The sequence below is a fragment of the Bos taurus genome, chromosome X (genome assembly GCF_002263795.3).
Source record: "Bos taurus isolate L1 Dominette 01449 registration number 42190680 breed Hereford chromosome X, ARS-UCD2.0, whole genome shotgun sequence".
NCBI lineage: Eukaryota > Metazoa > Chordata > Mammalia > Artiodactyla > Bovidae > Bos > Bos taurus.
The window spans coordinates 105,748,788-105,770,056 of NC_037357.1; the positions used below are offsets into that span (position 1 = coordinate 105,748,788).

The 21,269-nt window shown below is 41.6% G+C and overlaps 1 protein-coding gene across 1 annotated transcript in view; it reads right to left on the reverse strand.

Annotated features, from left to right (window-relative positions):
• Positions 1 to 21,269, reverse strand: part of LANCL3 (LanC like family member 3) — a 112,996-nt gene that overhangs the window by 13,997 nt on the left and 77,730 nt on the right. The window contains exons 2-3 of the mRNA NM_001206408.1: positions 2,120 to 2,243; positions 1,293 to 1,490 (exon numbers count right to left, since the gene is read on the reverse strand). Coding sequence (NP_001193337.1) covers positions 1,293 to 1,490; positions 2,120 to 2,243 — 322 coding nt within the window. The remainder of the gene's footprint in view (positions 1 to 1,292; positions 1,491 to 2,119; positions 2,244 to 21,269) is intronic.

Genomic DNA, 21,269 nt, shown 5'->3' on the forward strand with positions numbered 1-21,269 from the left:
GTAAGGAGGGGAAAGGAAGTAATAAAAATCAGGTAACAAACTAAAGACAAATTAAATATATTTTAAAGCTGTATTCACTCATGGCATTGAAGCATAGCCTTGAAAATTAAATACACTGCTAATCAAAAATGTGCATTATTTCAGTATTTTAAGTCTCTCCTCTGGCCAATAGACCAAAATTAATTGTTTTCTCTGAATTTAATTTATTTTGAATTGCATCTTCTCTAAGGCCTAATTAGTGGTATAATGGGGTTAAAAAGAAAGAAAGAAAGTGAAAAGATGGGGTCTGATAAGTTTCTAGGCTCAATTCCAGAGAGTTCACCCCAAATGGCTTCTCATTTCTCTAGACTTTTCATTAGGTGATAATGGAAACTGTCATTTGAAGACGAATTACAGAACAGTCCATCTTAAACCTTATTGTGCATACAAATCGACTAGGGACCTTGTTGAAATGTGGATTGGGAATCCCTGGGGCTGGGGTGGGGCCTGAGATTCTCGATATCCAACAAGTGTCCAGGTGGCCCATACCACTGGTCCAGGGACCACGTTTTGAACTGTGAGGTTCCAGACCTGCACTGTCCCATGAAACCCCTGAGCACCTGCAACATGGCTAGTCTGAATCAGGATGGGTTGTAAGTCTAACATATACACGGGATTTCAAAGACAATATTTCAAAACTGTGAAATCCTACTAGATTTTTAAATTGGCTGCATGTTGAAATAACATTTGGGGTGTACTGAAAGTGTTAGTCACTCAGTCGTGTTCAACTCTTTGCGACCCCATGGACTATAGCCTGCCAGGCTTCTCTGGCCATGGAATTTCCCAGGCAAGAAATATAGGAATGTGTTGCCGTTTCCTACTCCAGGGGATCTTCCTGACCCAGGGATCGAACTCCAGTCTCTTGCATTGCAGGCAGATTCTTTACTGTCTGAGCTACCAGGGAAGCCCCTTGGGGTATATCTATTATGATAATTAATTTCACCTGTTTCTGTGGTTTTACTAGGGCTACTAAACAGTTATTTCATTTGTGGCTCATATTATATTTTATTGGAGAACACTAGTTTAATTTGTATGCAAATAGATACTGATCATTTATATTTTAAACACAGGATCATTTCTAGAGATCTTTAACTGATGGAGACTTTTCTGCCTTTGAAAAGTTTCCTCTTGACCTTTTCACCTCCTGTGGTAATGGTGTAAGGTGAGAAATACCCTCACTTCTCAGAAAAGGCATGTGTGTTTGGCTAAGCCCGCTGAAAGGCAATGTTTTCAGATAAGAATGGGAGTGAGACCTGGGGCTCCATGGCACCAGTGCACCAGCTCATTCTCCCTCTCGATGGCCTCGCCGAGCTCAGGGGGCCAGTTGCAGTTCTGTTCCTGCTCCATAAGGAAGTCCACGCTCTGCCACACCAGCTCCTGGTCCGAGGGCTTGAGGTGCTCATGGTAAGAAAGAAGCATCTGGAGGATGGACGATAGGCCATGAGCTGCTCCTATACAGACAAGAGAAGCATTGTTAATTCAATTGGGAAGAGGACCAGTTTGAAGTTAATCCATTAATATTAAAAACTTGAAGATGTCAGTGGCTGAATCCTGTTTCCCTGTGCACAGGTACTACTGGCAGTGATTGTATAAGCTGTTCAACTTTCAGCAAAAATAGGCCAATGAATTCACAATCAAGAATAAAGTATTTTAGTCTTGAGTGAAATTCCCTGGTGGATCAGTGGTAAAGAATCCGCCTGCCAATGCAGGAGACCTGGCTTTGATCCCTGGGTCAGGAAGATCCCCTGGAGAAGGGAAGGGCTACCCACTCTAGTATTCTTGCCTGGGAAATCCCATGGACAGAGGAGTCTGGTGGACTACAGTCCATGGGGTGGGTTGCATAGAGTCAGACATGACTGACTGACTCTCTCTCACACACACATACACACACTTGTTAAAACAGTTACCTTTCTGACAGGTAGATTCTGAAAATAAATATGAAATTATGCTTTGAAGTATCCATCAATATTTATTTTCAAATGGCTTTTTAAAAGGTTCCCAGTGATAGTGATGACCTATGTAAAAGCGGCTATTAGAGACTGCCTTCCTCCTCCAGGCCTTGGCCAAAACCTTCACTCACCCAAGTATTCGGTTCCATAGTAAGAATACATCAGCGGGAATGGCTTCCTCTTTTTCATGGCATACTGTTTCCCAGAGTCCAGGATGGCCTGACAAATTGATTTGATCTGGGCTGGGGTCAGCACCTGAGTAAGGAAATCAAGAAGCAGAAGTAAAGTCATGATCTTCATTATTCCTCTGACACCACATTTTCTTGCTTAAATAGTCCATCAGCATAAACCCCCCACACTCCTCTTCTTCTTTGTAAATAAGCTCAGCCCACCACACCTTTTTTTTTTTTTTAAACCACTGATTCTCTCTCTGCTGTCAAGTTTATCTCCCCTCTTCAGAAAATTTGCTGTTCTGATGGCAAACACAAATCTTTACTGCTATAGGCTTTTGTAAAAGGCAAAGACCACCTTACAGCTGTTATGTCATTAATCCTTGTCACAAGAACAAGCAGTTGCTCAGAAAAGAACAAAGACTGGTCCTAAGTGACCATGCTTAACAAAGCTGTTACTCCTGATATATGGCATGGGTCTGGCTCAGACAATGGGCCTTCAGTTTGTGTCATTTTGATTGTGCTTATAAAGCCACAATTCTATGACAACTGCTACACGACAGACTCAACAGAGCCTGCTTTTGCAGTCTCTGAAGGGCTTCCTAGGTGCCTGCCAAGGCAGGAGACACAAGATACATGGGTTCTATCCCTGCGTGGGGAAGATCTCCTGGAGGAGGAAATGGCAACTCGTTCAAGTATTCTTGCCTGGAGATTCCCATGGACAGAGGAGCCTGGTGGGCTATAGTCCATAGGGTTGCAAAAAGTGAGACGCGTCTGAGCACAGCACAGCAGAGCAGAAGGAAACCAAGGTCCAGTAAGGACCAATACAAAAGAACTTTCACTATCAAAATGACTCTGGGCACTTCCCTTTGGTCCAGCGGTTAAGACTCCCTGCTTCCACTGCAAGGGGCAGGGGTTCCAGCCCTGGTTGGGGAATGAAGATCCCACATCAAAAACAAAATGACTGAATAGAGAATGGCCAAAAGGCAATGCATGACATGCCGTCTCCCATATTTTATTCAATTTCCCCACTGTAAGTTGGAGGGCTATAGAGATTAAAATGTTCTCAAGCCTACAAAGCATCACTGCAATTATTAGGGTTCCGCTCAGGTATGCAATGTTCTCTGCCACCCACTCAGCCTCAGGGCTGACTGGATACTCCATTTAGCACCCTCTCATGTCCCCGTTACTCTTGGCACAGCACCCACTGTGTTCTTTCTCTCTTTCTCTCTAGTGGATGATCAGATGCAAAGACCCTGACATCTCATCTTTTTGGTATCCTTGGTTCCTAATGCTGAGCCTGAGGGGGCCTTTGGTAACTGATGAGTGAGTAAGAGCCAGGTGTACTGGCATGAAAAGCAGAGTCCTCCCTCTCCTCTTTCCTTTACTCCACCCCGCCCACCCCCCAGCTGTTTCCCCTTCCTTCCAAATTATTTCCTAAGCCCTTAGTATCACATGGCAGGAAAGCCTGTCCCAGATGCTGGAGACATAACAGTAAACAGGATGACAAGACCTTTACTCTCATGAAGCCAACCTTCCAAAAAGGCAAACCTATGTAAGAAAAGTACTAGTCAGAGTAACCAAAAAAAAAAGAAAAACCACCTACAGTTCAGCCTTGGCCTGAATGAATGAATCTGGAATCAAGTCTATTGGGTTTTGTTTTTTCTCTAAAGACTCACACATCAAATTTTCCTATGTGGTATCTGCCATCTGACTCACCCAATCCTTTAGAAATAACTAATGATTTCTTAAATCATGATTTACCCAACATTAGAAGGGGCTGATTTACCCAACATTAGAAGGGCTTCCCAGGTGGCGCTAGTGGTAAAGAACCCACCTGCCAATGCAGGAGACTAAGAGACACAGGTTAGATTCCAGGGTTGGGGAGATCCCTGGAGAAGGAAATGGCAACCCACTCCAGTATTTTTGCCTAGAGAATCCCCAGGACAGAGGATCCTGGTGGACTATGGTCCATAGGGTTGCAAAGAGTCAGACATGACTGAAGCAACTTAGCATCCATGCACGCACAGAAGGGCAAACTATAATCCAAGATTTGGCCTCTTCAAATCTAGCATTTAATTTGGAAAAATAATTACATAAAAAGGAAGTTGTTCATTAATTTGCCAATTACCATTACTGAGCTACTAGTCCAGTGAGGCCCTCTATTAGGTATTGTGGGGGAACTCTAGAAAGCCTGGGAAACATTTTTTTTAGACAAAAGTCTATAATAGAGCAATCAAAGTTCACAAGCCCACCTCACGTCAGAATGACCATCATCAAAAAGTCTGCAAATAATAAATGCTGGAGAGGGTGTGGAGAAAATGGAACCAACCCTCTTAGACAGTTGGTGGAATATAAATTGGTATAGCCACTATGGAGAACAGCGTGGAGGTTCCTTCAGAAACTCAAAATAGAAATACCATATACGTCTGGAGAAAACTCTAATTTGAAAAGATACATGCACCCCAATGTTCACAGCAGCACTGTTCACGACAGCCAAGACAAGGAAGCAACCTAAATGTTTATTGGCAGAGGAATGTATAAAGATGTGGTTTATATATATAATGAAATATTTCTCAGCCATAAAAAAATGAAGCAATGTCATTTGCAGCAACATGGATGGACCTAGAGATTATCATACTAAGTGAAGAAAGTCAGACAGAGAAAAACAAATATCATATGATATAATTTATATGCACAATCTAAAAAATGACATAAATGAACTTGTTTACAAAACAGAAATAGACTCACTGACAGAGTAAACAAACTTATTGTTACCAAAGGGGAAAGGGGGGGCAGATGAATTAGGAATTTGGGATTAACAGATATATATTACTATATATAAAATAGATAACCAACAAGGATCTACTGTATAGCACAAGGAACTATCTTCAGTATTTTTTAATAACCTATAAGAGAAAATAATCTGAAAAAAGGAATACATATATATATATATAAAATATAACTGAATCACTTTGCTGTACATCTGAAACATTGTAAAACAACTTAAATTTTTTCTTTAATTAAAAAAGAAAAGTTCATGAGCCCAGGCAGGCGTGGAAAGAAGCTGTAGTGCAGAGCATGTAACACATCAGCTTCATTAAGACTTTGGGTCCCCATTTTCCATTTGGTTGCTCAGAAACAATTACAGGTATGCCATGAGTTTCAACTTAAATTTCTCTTTTTATTAGGTACCTATTTTTGCCTCTTGGGTTTACTCCTTCCTAACATTCCCAAAGACCTATCTTCTGACACCTTCCCACCATCATTTCAAGGCTTAGCCCCAGGTCTTTCCTTAGCTGAATAGCCCATTTCTCTTATATTTTCCACTCTGCATCTATCAAATTGCTACCAAAATTTCAATTTGCCACTAAAAACATCTTTCTCTGTGCCTTTATTGGCATCAACTGATCTCACATTTGGTCTGACTCTACCTAATATCTTGCATTATCAGTCTCATATCAACCCCACCATCCTGGCTCACTCTCAGAAACTTGCCAAGAGCCTCAAAAGGCATGAACTTAAAAGGAGTCTATTCTGGTACCATCCATAATTCCCTGGGAGTATATTTGGCTCTTCACCTGAACTAAGGTCCTGTTTGCCTCTTCTGGTCTTGAATCCATACAACAGAGACAATTTTTGTGACAGGAAAAGGCCACGGAGTTTCAGGGTATGTGCTCATTTGAATGACCAAAGTTTTCCCTATTTGACTTCTGTGCCGATAACTGAAAACTGGATTACTTTTTCCTCCGTTGAACATATATTCATGTCTCCTTTTCCTCCACCTGCTTGTTTTTCTTTTTTTTCCTCTATTTTTTGACCACACAGTGCCGCATAGGAGATCTTAGTTCTCTGACCAGGGATTGAACCTTTGCCCCCTGCAGTGAAAGTGTGGTGTCCTAACCACACTGGACCACCAAGGGAAGTCCCATCCACCTGCTTGTTTTTAACCTAGGAAAAAAAAAATCAACTTTGGTTCTATGTGGTGCCCTCTCTTTTCCTTTCCACCCCTAATCCACAGCTCCCAATAGAGAATGAGTTTATAAAATATTGCAAAACCTCCCCGGTCATGCATCATGTCTGGGCGGTTTCCTCTTATCTCTCAGAAACACTGTGAAAAACAAAGAGAAACGGCGCTTGTTGGGCTGGATAAAGACCAGTTAGTTATGCGTGCAGTTCTTTATCGCTGGGAACAGGCAAGACCTACCCTTGGCTTTATTGATCAGCAAATAAAAAGTGAAGAGTGCTCGTGAAAAGTGTGCAGAGGAGACCATCGAGGAAGAGGGTCCTGGTCTCACTGTCCTTCCCCCCAGTGCACAGTACATTAGGAAGGAAGGAGATGACATGGTGGAGGGGTGGGGGTGGACAGTGGCTGCTTCATGTTCTCTCATAGGTCTGCCCTCTCCAATATCCCTTCAGGTCCCATTCCCAGCTCAGAGTAATACATTAGCACACATACCGCGAAGAAGACGGCCTCCCAGCTTCTGAAACCTGCTGAAGCCTTAGGAATGAGGAAACAGCATTTCCACTGGGGAGAAAGGAGTGACTGCGGGTGGCAGAGAGGGGCTCCCTGCCCATTAGGCCTTTATCAGAACACACCCAAATTCCCTCTCCTGTATTTGTAGCATATAATAAGGTTATTTACGTACTGATGTTTTGGATGGATTTGGTTCTCTTTTCTAATTATTATTATTATTATTTTTTTTTACTATAGTTGATTTCCAGTGTTGTGTTAATTTCTGCTGTATAGCAAAGGGACTCAGTTATATACATATATACATTCTTTTTATATTCTTTTCCATTACAGTAATCACAGGATATTGAACATAGTTCCCTGTGCTACCACAGTAGGACTTTGCTGATTATCCATTCTGTATGTGGTCGTTTGCATTTGCTAATCCCACACTCCCAGTCCACCCTCCCGCAACCCAGCCCTGCCTTGGCAACCACAAGTCTGTTGTCTATGTCCGTGAATCTCTGTTTCAAAGACACATTCATTTGTGACACATTTTAGATTCTACATATAAGTGACAGCATATGGTATTTGGATTTGGTTCTTTAAATAAATTTTTTACACTGAATTGAAATAAATTAAGATATGTCAAACATGCAAAGCAAGTCTCTGGTGGTTTGGTGTAAATAGTTTGATTAGTTTAGCTGATTGCCTTCGCTGGTCCTTGAACAGAGGTGTCTGTTGTGAAAGAGTCCTATGGGGCTGGGCTGTGAGCATGAAGAGATGAGAGCACAATAAAGCTCATGCTATGTTGCTTGGCCCCAACCTAAAGGTCGAGCTCTGATGCAACCACCTCCCTACTGAGGATACATGATCTTTCTTAAGGAAATAAACAAAATGGGCTAAGCCACAGAAAGCCTGCCTCACCACAGACCCCTTTTCAGAGTGAAGTGTCCTGCTCACAGGCCCTCTGAAGTGGAGGTCTTTGCTAGCTTACTATCAACCACGGCCAGCATGAGCAAGTAACCGTCCAAAATGCCCTGAGTAGGTGACTGTCCAGCCAGATGGAATGCAAAAGGTCACTCCAATATCATGCCAAACACACATGTAACAGAGCAAGAATCTAATGCAGTTAATGTCAGGTTAGCTGACACGTGGTGATTTCCTTCAGCAATGTATTTCACCCACTCATTTGCCCCACCATTCTGGTGGTAGCACAAATTTCTGCTTTGAGAAAGAAAAAAGCCATTTGATGATCAATGAACACAAAAATGACTTTTTTTTAGGTTTTAAAAAAAATTATTGGAGTAGAGTTGATTTACAATGTCATGTTAGTTTCAAGTATACAGCAAAGTGATTTGATTATACATATACATATATTCATTCTTTAAATTTTTTTTTTTTTTTTTTGCTGCACTGCTCAGCATGTGGCATCTTAGCTCCCTGGCAAGGGACTGAACCCACATCCCCTGCACTGGAAGTGTGGAGTCTTAACTACTGGACCGCCAGGGAAGTCTCCCTCTTCCTTCTTTTTATGATACCCATGGAGATAATAGCTCTGAGGAAAAATGGCTTTTGAGTTATTAAGATCCTGGGTATTTTAGTACTTAAAGCTGATAAGATAAACAACAGACTTGAAGGCTATATAGAGTCAGGATGGAGCTAAAGCTGTTCAAGGCGGGCAGAGGTGACATGGAATAGAAACCAGGAAGTTGAAAGTCAGTGTGGAGTTCCTGTTGTCCTAGCTCTACTCCCTTGCAATAGGCATTACGAAAGATCCTATAATCTCCTGAAAAGGTTTGGAAAATTATAGGTAGTTAGGATGCGTGCCCCCCTCCCACCTGGAATTTGGGGAGATGGCAGACTCAGAGATGTGGCTCTTGTCTCAGGGTCTGGGGCCAGTAACAGAGATACTGCTACATAGCATGTCCACAAGAGAGACAGAAGCAATCCCAAGTTTCCTGTGGGTACCATGGTGGAGCAGAAAAACATCCCATATCCAAAAAAGTAAATTTTTCTAACAAAATTCCCTGTCCAAATTTAGAAGTTAGGGATTTTTTTTTGGTACAAAGTCAAAATACAAACAAATGGTTAGAGGCCTCTTTCAGGCTTTGATTCAGTTGAAAGCCACTAAGTTACAGATAAGAGCCAGGCCTGCAGGAAATCTCTGGAGTGGGTGGAGATGTATGTAAGGTGTTGAGAAGACAAAAACTTATAGGAGTTTCTTTGATGCAGAAGAAGCGTAAAGAGATAAGGTACAGCTAAGGGAGGCAGGCTTTCCTCGTGGTGCAGTGGTAAAGAATCTGCCTGCCAATGCAGGAGACATGGGTTTGATCCCTGATTCAGGAAGACCCTTGGAGAAGGAAATGGCAACTCACTCCAGTGTTTTTGCCTGGAGAATTCCATGGACAGAGGAGCTTGGTGGGCTACAGTCTATGGGGTCGCACAGAGTTGGACATGACTCAGCAACTGAGCATGCACAACTAAGGGAAGGCTTTCAAACAGGAAACAGATACTGACGAATCAGACAATTTACATTATGTGCTTGGCCTGTGCTGGGCACTTTGAGAGAACATATATTTTTCTTTCTTTTTTTGATGTGGACCATTGTTTAAAGTCTTTATTGAACTTGTTGCAGTATTGCTTCTGTTTATGTTTTGGTTTTTTGATTGTGAGGCATGTGAGATCTTGGCTCCTTGATTAGGGATTGAGCCAGCACCCCCTGCAATGGAAGCCGAAATCTTAACCACTGGCCCACCAGGGAAGTCCCAAGACAAGATATAATCTCAATAAATAGACTTAACACCTGAATCATTTAAATAGTGAAATATTTTGCATTTGTTTAAATTCTCAAAGTCATGATCTATAGGGATAAGGTGGAGGGAGAGAATATTGAGGGCTTCACAGAGAGAAAGGGATATGAGCTAAGCTTTGAAGGACAGTTAGGAAGTGAATAAATGAAAGGAGATGGGGGGACGGAGAGAAGGTATTTTAAGTGGTGGGATGGAGAAAAGCCTGTGTATTATGGCCAGGCTTCTCAAATTGCAGTGTGCACACAGATTACCTGGTGCTCTTGTTAAAATGCAGATTCTGATTCCGTGAGTCCGGGATGGGACCAGGACTCTATAGTTCTAACAAGCTCCCAGGCGAGGTTGCTGACCTCACCTAGACCACACCTGAAGCAGGAAGGGGTTATGGGAGCAGGGAGGCTGACTGCAGTAGAGGATTTCTCTTGAAAAGGGTGAGAACTTAGATGGAACTGTAGAAAGTTCCCAAAGAATGTTCGAGGAAGCAAGAGTGTGCCCCAGAGGCAAGAACACTGCAGCTGTAATTTCAAAGACCAGAACCCAGGAAAGAGAAGCGATAACAATGGTAAATTCTCTTCCATTTTGCCATGTGGAGGAAAAGTCCCTCCAAAATCTGCAAACCCCAGTGGGGAGCTCTCTTAGCCAATGTGGCCAGGTTTGTTATTTAACTTAATTAGTCTCCAAATAGGGCACGTGTGCTGGTGCAGAAGGAGCAAGTCCCTTGCATCTAGTTTTCCTGATGCTCTATGACCATTATTATGCTGGGCGATGAGGAACCGGAGGCAGGTTACTCTAGTTAATGATTATCTTCCAATCATCAAAGGGATTCAGCAGGGAATTTCACGTACAAACATTTGGTCCTAGACACCGTTTCAAACTTGTTTCTTTTCCCTTCTCATGTTGAGACACCCAAGCCAGGAAAACACTGGGAACGAGAAAAGCAAAACAGGTTTTACCCCATTCCTGCAAACTGACTGCCGGTTTGAAAGAATTATTATAAGTACCTGGTAACCCAATCTGCAGTAAGTGTCACTAGATGATTTTGTTCTGTTTCCTCCAAGAGATGAAATGTCTCAGAGCCTGAGCTGCCCTTTCTACAAAAATAGGCTCACAATGATTTGCCCCTTCTACCCCCTCAGGTGACAGTGAGACCTATTTTTAAAAAGCAGTTCCCATTTGGGGTTAGCAGATGTAAACTGGTATATATAGAATGGATAAATAGCAAGATTCTACTGTATAGCACAGAGAACTATACTCAATATCCTGTGATAGACCAGAATGGAAAAGAATTTGAAAAAGAATGTGTGTGTGTGTGTGTGTGTGTGTGTGTATATAAAATGGAGTCACTTTCTGTACAGCAGAAATTAACACAACACTGTAAGTTAACTATACTTTAAATTTTTATAAAAGCAAAAAAAAAAAAAAAAAAAGCAGTTCCCATTAGCAAATTCCGATTTTGTTAAGCTTACAATCGTATCTAGCTCTAGGTCACAGTGAATATCAGCCTTAGTCAATCGTGTCAGTTGTCCCCACTGTCCCTTGCCAGATATCCAGTTCTCAGCAGTCCGTGAAGCTAGAGTTGGCTATGTGACTTCATTTTGATCAATGGGGAAATCTGCTGAGGTGGGAGCTTCCTGCAAAGCTCTTGATTTCAGCATAAATGGAAGTAAAATGGACACACTTGGCTTTTCTTGCCTTTCCTCTTTTTGGCGCCTTGAATGTTTATGTGAGGCCTGGAGCTATAGCAGCCATTTTGTATCCTGAGGCAATAAGCTTGTGGATGACATGCCAACATTCAAAGAACAATAGATGAGAAAGATCCTGGGGGTTTTGGACATCACTGGGCATCTGTACCACAACCAGGACCACCTATCTCCATAAGTCTTTTGTTATGAGAGAAAAAGTATTTCCTTTCTTAAAGTCACTGTTCATTGGATTACTTACAAACTCACATCAACTAGGCAGCCATAAAGTGCCAATCTAACGGCACTGCTAACATTCATTTCCCTGTAAAGCAATTTTTGCCCACATACTCCTCTGTTTCCATGGAAACCTCTAGCTCCAGAGCTCTTTATAGTGAAACTGACTGCCTGAGTGGACAAATTCAAATGCAGTTTTTAGTGCTGGCAGTACTCACAAGGTTGTGATTGATTTTTCTTGTTAAGTGCTATCCTAGAGCCCAAAGACAAAGCCTAGCAAACACACTGTCACCTTGCTGCCACTGCCCTGTGTGACCTCCCGACTCCTTGCACTTATCTTGCTCCAGGTCAGGGACAGGGGACACTCTTGAAGCTGCCCCAGGACAGTAGATCCTCAAACCCTCAAAGTTGATGTGGGGAGACAGTGAGGAGACTTGTGGGAGCCTCAGAAACAAGTTCTGTGAAGCAATCACCTTCTATACCAGGAACCACTGTCACCTCAACTTAAGTAACTGTATTATGTACTATCTGTCCTGTCACTTGAGAGAGAGCTATTCATGAAAATGGTCCTAGAAGAACAGTATCTGAACCATTTGTGACATTTTAAGGCTTAATAACTCTTTTGCCTAGATATTTTGGACAGAATAAGCTGAAAGGATTTATTTTCCATGGGCCTGTGGGAATGACAGGTGCCTTGAAGGTCAGAGTCGGGGAGAGAAGGCAGAGATGCTTTAAAACAGTTTAAATGTTTTAGTCTTCTTTTTCCCCCAATACCTTAAAATACATTTTTAATAAATGTGTTCCTAGGGTCTAAAGGAAGCTAAGGCCATAAATGGTACCTTCTCTGCATGCAAAATAAAACCTAAAGGTATTGGGGTGGTGGGGTGGATTGGATGACCATGGTGGGGAAATTTGGAATTTTTGGTTTTGTGGTTATATGGCCCTGAGTGAGTGATACAACCTCTCTGCTTGCACAGTCTTCATTGGTAAAATGAGGTAGCTGGGGCTGCCCTGGTGGCTCAGAGGTAAAGAGTCCACCTGCCAGTTCAGGAGACACGGGTTCGATTCCTGCTCCAGAGACTCCACATACCATGAAGCAGGTAAACCAGTGTGCTCTAGAGCCCGGGGTCCACAACCACTGAAGCCAGAGTGCCTAGAGTCTGTGATCCACAACAAGAGAAGCCACCGAAATGAAAAGGCCATGCACTGCAACTAGAGAGTACCCCTGGCTCGCTGCAACTAGAGAAGAGCTTGCATAGCAATGCAGACTCAGCATAGCCAACAATTAAAAAAAATTTTTTAATTTAAAAAATGAGGTAGTTGACCAAATAAGTTCCTGGGGCCAATCTGGTTCCTGACGGTTTATAAATATGCATCTAACTTTCCTTCTTTCCCATGTATCATTGAGGCACTGGAAGGAATTCTCTGCATGATCGTGTTTGAAGTGGTTCCATCATGGTGACACACTGTGCTTTCAGATACTTTGAAGGGAAAATGATTCTGGTTTCTTGTTTTCTGGTATCTTTTCAGAAACAGTTTTAGCCAGGGATCTTTAGGAAAGCTATATGCTAAGATTCCAAAAGAATCCCTTTCTACATAAACAGCACATTAAAAAGGGAGATTTGGGTGAGATGTATGGAGAGAGTAACATGGAAACTTAAATTACCATAAGTAAAATAGATAGCCAATGGGAATTTGCTGTATGACTCAGGGAACTCAATCTGGGGGTCTGGAAAAACCTAGAGGGGTGGGATGGGGAGGAAGGTGGGAGGGAGAGGGAGGGGACATGGGTGTACCTATGGCTGATTTGTGTTGATGTTTGGCAGAAGCCAACACAATACTGTAATGCAGTTATTCTTCAATTTATTTTTTTTTTCAATTTAAAAAAATTTAAAAAGGAGATCTGGGGTGACTTGGGCATGCAAGTATGCTGGAGGGAGATGCCAGCCCTCCCACCTCTTTAGGGGCCAGGAAGCCAGGATGAACACAAGCATCTCTGTGGCTGCTTTCAATTTTCATTTTAGGGCCAGGGGAAGGAGGAGGAGGAAGAATGAATCTCAGGAGGGCCTGGTTCTGAGGCTGAAGACGAGAGGAGAGTCAAATATTAGATCAACACCTTTACTCTGTTAAGTACACTCCCCAGAGCCACCTCCTTAGATTTCAGCATCTGCAAATTCCATGTGGTTGCTGTGCAATGAACACAGCCAGGGGCTCCATCCTGGTCCTTACAAAGGCTTGGGGATAGTGAACCACCAGGATGTATAACCAGTACTAAGCAAAGCAGGATTTATAACCTTGTAAGTTAGTAAGGTCTTTGTCATACAAACCATTTATCCTGTAAATATTTATGGAGCCCTACACTTGGAGAACATCTGTCAACAAAAGAGAGAAAAATCCCTGCCATTGTGGAGATGACATTTCACTTTGAATACATGCATACTATGCTCTATATTTTATTACCCCCAATATGTCTTGTGCAGCCACTCTCCATCATTTGTTATTATTTTAATGGGGCTGTCTTCAGAAAGAAATCAATGTTAAGTAAATTGTGTGCCTCATCTCAGGTTGCCTGGGGAACATTTTAACAGGAGATGAAATCCATTCATAGGTTCCAATGTCCAATGGAGGGTAATCACCAAAAGTGTAAGTATGGACACAGGAGAGAAATGGCCAGCTGGCCAGTTGCTGTAGCAGATAATTCCCATGAAATGTTTAAAAACAGAGGCCCCGCTCTATACTAAGACTGTAAAGGAGGTAGAACTGAACACTTATCTTTCTTTTTTTTTTTTTAAAAAAAAAGGTCCACTCAGGATGCTGGGGCACAGACACTTCTTTACAGGGCTTTGCATTGCAAATCCAGCATGATTTAGTATTGCAAATATCACAGGTGGTTAGAACAAGGAACTCGGCTTAATCTTATCTGGTTCACATAAGCTGGGCTGTTTTTACTCCTGGTCACAAAGTAGACTCTTAATTATAAGCTTAATGCCAGGTATGTCTCTGTAAATATCTTTCATTGGTTGTAACACAAAATATTACTGACCATTTACCAATTATTCTGCCAATGCAGGAGAAGCAAGAGACATGGGTTCAATTCCTGGGTCGGGAAGATGCCCTGGAGATGGAAATGGCAACCCACTCCAGTATTCTTGCCTGAAAAATCTCATGTACAGAGGAGCCTGGTGGGCTACAGTCCATGGGGTCGCAAAGAGTTGGACACAACTGAGCATGCACACACACACACAAAAGCATGCATCTCCAGGATACTGAAAGAGCAGCTCAATGTTTAATATGTGAAGCATGAAGATATAATAAATATAGAATTACTAGGCTGGTGCAAATGTAATTGTGGTTTCAGATAGTGAATTTTAAATCATTGTAACTAGGCTCACAATTGCACTCATCTCACATGCTAGTAAAGTAATGCTCAAAATTCTCCAAGCTATGCTTCAGCAATATGTGAACCGTGAACTTCCAGATGTTCAAGCTGGTTTTAGAAAAGGCACAGGAACCAGAGATCAAATTGCCAACATCTGCTGGATCATCGAAAAAGCAAGAGAGTTCCAAAAAAAAATCTATTTCTGCTTTATTGACTATGCCAAAGCCTTTGACTGTGTGGATCACAATAAACTGTGGAAAATTCTGAAGGAGATGGGAATACCAAACCACCTGACCTGCCTCTCGAGAAACCTGTATGCAGGTCAGGAAGCAACAGTTAGAACTGGACATGGAACAACAGACTGGTTCCAAATAGGAAAAGGAGTTCGTCAAGGCTGTATATTGTCACCCTGCTTATTTAACTTATATGCAGAGTACATCATGAGGAATGCTGGGCTGGAGGAAGCACAAGCTGGAATCAAGATTGTTGGGAGAAATATCAATAACCTCAGATATGCAGATGACACCACCCTTACGGCAGAAAGTGAAGAACTAAAGAATCTCCTGATGAAAGTGAAAGAGGAGAGTGAAAAGGTTGGCTTAAAGCTCAACGTTCAGAAAATTAAGATCATGGCATCCAGTTGCATCACTTCATGGCAAATAGATGGGGAAACAGTGAAAACAGTGGCAGACTTTATTTTTCTGGGCTCCAAAATCACTGCAGATGGTGACTGCAGCCATGAAATTAAAAGATGCTTACTCCTTGGAAGGAAAGTTATGACCAACCTAGATGGCATATTAAAAAGCAGAGATATTACTTTGCCAACCAAGGTCCATCTAGTCAAGGCTATGGTTTTTCCAGTGGTCATGTATGGATGTGAGAGTTGGACTGTGAAGAAAGCTGAGCGCCGAAGAATTGATGCTTTTGAACTGTGGTGCTGGAGAAGACTCTTGCGAGTCCCTTGTACTGCAAGGAGATCCAACCAGTCCATTCTAAAGGAGACCAGTCCTGGGTATTCATTGGAAGGACTGATGCTGAGGCTGAAACTCCAATACTTTGGCCACCTCATGCGAAGAGTTGACTCACTGGAAAAGACCCTGACGTTGGGAGGGACTGGGGGCACGAGGAGAAGGGGACGGCAGAGGATGAGATGGCTGGATGGCATCACTGACTCAATGGACATGAGTTTGGGTGAACTCTGGGATTTGGTGATGGACAGGGAGGCCTGGCATGCTGCGATTCATGGGGTCACAAAGAGTCGGACACGACTGAGCGACTGAACTGAACTGAACTGAAATAGGCTCAAACACATCTTTATTAATCAAAATTCGAACCATTACAATCAACACATTTTTGCCAATGAGAAAGAAGTTTGTTTATTCCCAAAGCATAAAAATCCATGCTTCAGGATTCAACAAACTTTTGGAAAGCATTTTCTGCGTCTTGCTGGTTGTGGAAGCGTTTTCCCTGCAGAAAGTTGTCAAGATGCTTGAAGAAGTGGTAGGTAGTTAGTGAGAGGTCAGGTGAATATGGCGGATGAGGCAAAACCTCATAGCCTAATTCGTTCAACTTTTGAAGCACTGGTTGTAGGACATGTGGTCGCATGATGTTGTGGAGAAGAACTGGACCCATTATGTTGACCAATTCCGACTGCAGGCATTGCAATTTTTGCTGCATCTCACTGATTTGCTGAGCCTACTTCTCAGATGTAATGGTTTCGCCAGGATTCAGAGAGCTGTAGTGGATCAGACTGGCAGCAGATCACCAAACAGTGACCATGACTTTTTTTTGGTACAAGTTTGGCTTTGGGAAGTGCTTTGGAGCTTATTCTCGGTCCAACCACTGAGCTGGTCATCACTGGTTTTCATATAAAATCCACTTTTTGTTGCACATCCAATCTGATCAAGAAATGGTTTGTTATTATTGCCCAGAATAAGAGAAGATGACACTTCAAAACAATGATTTTCTTGATTTGCGGTCAGCTCATGAGGCACCCACTTATCGAGAGCCTTTTCACCTTTCCAATTTGCTTCAAAGGCCACATGACTGTAGAATGGTTCATGTTGAGTTCTTCAGCATCTTCTCATGTAGTTGTAAGAGGATCAGCTTCGATGATTGCTAACAGTTGGTCATTGTCACTTTCCGATGGCTGGTCACTGCACTCCTCATCTTCAAGGTTCTCTTCTCCTTTATAAAACTCCTTGAACCACCACTGCACTGTACGTTAGTTAGCAGTTCCTGGGTCAAATGCGTTGTTGATACTGCAAGCTGTCTCCGCTGCTTTATGACCCATTTTGAACTTGAATAAGAAAATTGCTCAAATTTGCTTTTTGTCTAACATCAATTCTATAGTCTAAGTATGAAATAAATAGCAAGTAATAAGTCATTAGCAAAAAAACATACAGCAAGAAATGCACATTAAAGTGATGGATAACATAACCACATTTAAGAATATATTCTAATATCAAAGGCAAATTTCAACAATGCAAAAACTACAATTACTTTTGCACCAACCTAAAATAGTAATGAAGAGGCACTTACAAAATAAAGTATCCCAAGTACATGATGAAAGAACTCCAGACAAAATTGATCCAGGTGATAGATGCATGTGAGATATACAGATTTACTGTGAGAAGTGGAGAATTTGGACTTCTACTATAGTACATCAGTTTCCAAGGGAAAGAAGTATCTAGGGCCACTAGTTAGGATGTCCACAGCACCTTAATTCCTATTCATAAGCTTTATTAATAAGGCCTGGAAATATCCTAATCATCCATAGTTAGAATGAACAAATTTGAAATACTCACACAATGGAATACTACTCAACAATAAAGATAACAAATTACTGATACCTATAACAGGGATGGAGCTCACAAACATACTGAACTAAAGGAGCCAGGCATGTAAGAGTACACTAGATGATTCCATTTATTTGAAATTCAGGAATAGGCAAAATCAAACTATGGTGATAGAGGTCAAAAGAGTGGTTACCTCCAGAATCTTTTGTGTGTGTGTCGGCGAGGGGGGCAGGGCAAGTGGTACTAACTGGGATAAAGGAACTTTTGGGGATGATGGAAACATTCTTTTCCTTAAGCTGGGTAATGTATATTTGACAGTGAAATCACTGAACTATGCACTTAAGATTTATACATTTTTCTATATGTAAACTATACTTCAACTTTTACAAAGCAAAATAAATCAAGGTATTGAACAGTTTACTTATCGAATGATAGAACAAACAGTCTAGCTGTTCGTTAACACATTTTGTCTGAGCATCAAGGTCCTTTGCATGGAAGATACCAACAGCGCTAGGTTGGTGAAGAAGGGCATGAAGAAGGGCCTTTCTTAGTCTTGTGTGAAATTTAAGGAAAAAAAGAAAAGCAGGCTCCCTTCTGGGCAGACGAATTGCATAAAGTAGCACATCACCTCTGGGCTGATGCAGTGCCAGGCCAAGGCTTTGTGACCAAAACACAGAGGCTGGGTTTCACGTCCCTTGCCCTTCTGACCAGATGCCCTTGTGTAGGCAACCTTGACAATCATAGGGCTGCCCAGTTTTCTGGAAGGAAACCAGAGATCTGGGAGCAGCCAAGCATGAAAAAGGACTCACACTTGAATCCAGAAAGCTGCCAGACCCCAGGCAGTGTTGTCTCTTTTGGTGATACAGGTCTCTGCCTCTGTCATCTTCTACAGACCCATTTTCTTGACTTCTGTATGGCTGAAGGTCACCTCCACCACACCATAATACACAACAGCTTCCAAGGTTTATAATGTACCTCAGTTTCAGTCATACTTGTGGATCACCTAGAACCACTGAAACCTAATGTTGAATTCCTGAGAGAAAATCTGATTGGCTCACCCTTGGTCAGGTGCATTTACCCTGAATGCATCAATATGGGTGCAAAAACCCACCCAGGTAGGGAGTGGGATGGTGTTTCATAAAGAACTAGGATTATTTTGAGCTAAGCAGACTTTTCCCAAAGTCTACTACACTCACAAATTATTAGAAAACTTGACAACCCAGTGGCTTAATCCAATAAAAGGTTATTTTTTTTTTTTTTTGCATTAAAAAAATAGTCTAGAAGTAGCTGGCTGCTGGCTGATATTGTTTACTTGTGATGTCAGAGCCAGGATGTCACAATTCTCTCTTCCTTCCCTCATGTTGGCCCATGGGCACAAAATTGGCTGCTGTAACTCCAGGTGTCATGTTTACATTCAAGGCAGGAAGAAATGGGGAAGGGCAGCACCAGTCACGCCCGTTTTCTCAGGAAAGCAAAATGCTTCCCCAAACTCCAAGCAGACTTCTATTGACATGTCATTAGCTAGTACTGTTTGACATAGCTACCCTGACAGAGAGGTTGGAAAACCAAATAATTATCTGAGAACATCGCTATGCCAAACAAGATTAGGCTTCTGTTAGTAAAGACAACGTGGAAAATGAGTATTTGGGAGGTAGCAGTGTTTGCCACCAGACAGAACCATAGGAATCCACCTTTTCTGAAAAATTTATGTTAGTCATTCACGACCATGTCCAAACACGGGTGATGGAAAGCACTCTTAATTCCTTTTAAAAAAAAATCCATTGCCTCTCGTCACACACTAAGCCACTCAATTTTGCACTGCACCACCTAGGATCCTTCAGCTAGGGTTTGCATTCTCTCTCAAAAGCTGTCAGGGAGGAAACTGGTCAGGGCAGGTTTATCAACTCCCAGTCTAATGGTCCAAGTGCTATACAAATGCCTTTTTGGTACCAAAAGACAATACAGGATTTTAGGAAGCATGATCAAAAGAGCTCTGCTTTCTCTAATTATACTGCTATTTCAGAAGTGATCTCAAAGGTATTTCAATATATGCAAATAGATCCTATTCCCTTTTAAAATCTGTTCCGTAGTAGAAGCAGGTGTAGGAGTTGAGGGGAGAGGGAATAGCCAACCATAGGCAGGCTCACCTTTCAAAGGCAGGGGTGGGACTAGATGGCTCCCAGGCATCCCTACATGCACAATATTGATATTGTGCTTTCTAAATCAGTCTCTTCAAATCATGAGGGACATTTACAAGAAACAAATGTAGATTAGCATTACCTTTTAACTGAGAGATGATGTATTCTATGAGGTGAGAAAAAGGCCATGGAGAAAGACAAAGTGTACCTACCCATGTGGTAAGCCATGGTAAGCGAAGAAATTCTAATCTTCTAGCTGATTTTAACATACAAATAAAATCATCTTCAAAGACAATGGCACTGCTTTTTATATTTAAATATGTAGTTATCATATATACATTTAATGACAAAAGTGGGGGAGAACCCTGTTAATGGGGGGAGATCTTGTTTAGACAGTTGTTCATAAAACCTAGGTTCTTGTTATTTTTGAATACTTACATATGTTAATCTTGTTCTTACTTCAACTCATATCCTAACTTCAAAGTGGAAGGAAAAGAATAAATGCTGGGGATTAAATTATAAACCAATATGAGGAAGAATCCTAAAAGTCTACAGATGGAAACTGAAATAATTATCTGTGATTCCCTGGGCAAATTACTTCTACTGTGTGGATCTCAGTTTTTTCACCCATGAAATGGAGATATTAAAGAACCTTAAAAGCCCTTTCTTGCTTTAAATTCACTTTGTTAAAGAAGTTTACTGAGGTCAGAGTTTGCTCTGGTGGTTTCAAGTCTTCAAGTTCCCAAGATCCCCAGACTACCCTAGTCTGACATTTGTTCACTTAATTCTGTAAAGTTCCCCAGTATTCTGTTTTTTTTCCCCCCCAGTATTCTGTTAATGTAACCCACTTTCAATTTTTTATTTTTGTAAATGATTAGTATAGAATTCCAAAGGATTATAAGAGTGGTACAAAATTTCCCATATACCATTTACCCATAGTCATCTTTTCTTAACATTTGCTTTACCGTTGCTTATTTTCAAAGGGGGAATTTTAGAGTAAGTTGCAGATATGATGCTCCTTTACCCAAAAATTGTTGTTGTTTAGTTGCTAATTCATGTCTGACTCTTCCCTACCCAGGGATCGAACCCATGTTTCCTGAATTGGCGGGTAGATTCTTTACCACTGAGCCACCAGGGAAGCCCTCACCTTAAAATACTTCAGTGTATATTTCTTATAAACAAGGACATTCTCTTACCTAACTACAGTGTAATTATAAAAAATCGGGAAATTTAATATTGATGCAGTATTATTATGTAATCTATAGTCTATATTTACAATTCCCCAATAATCCCAATAATGCCCCTGAAAGATATATCTATATATTTCTATCTATCTATCCATCTTTCTATCTGGACTTCCCTGGTGGCTTAGCAGTAAAGAATCTGCCTGCCAATGCAGGAGATGTGGGTTTGATCTCTGAGTTGGGAAGATCTCCTGGCGAAGGAAATGGCAACCCAATCCAGTATTATTCCCTGGAAAATTCCATGGACAGAGGAGCCTGGCGGGCTATAGTCATGGGGTCACAAAAAGATTTGGATACGACTGAATGCCTAAACAACAACTATATGTATATATACATACTCACACACACATATATATATACATACATAAATACA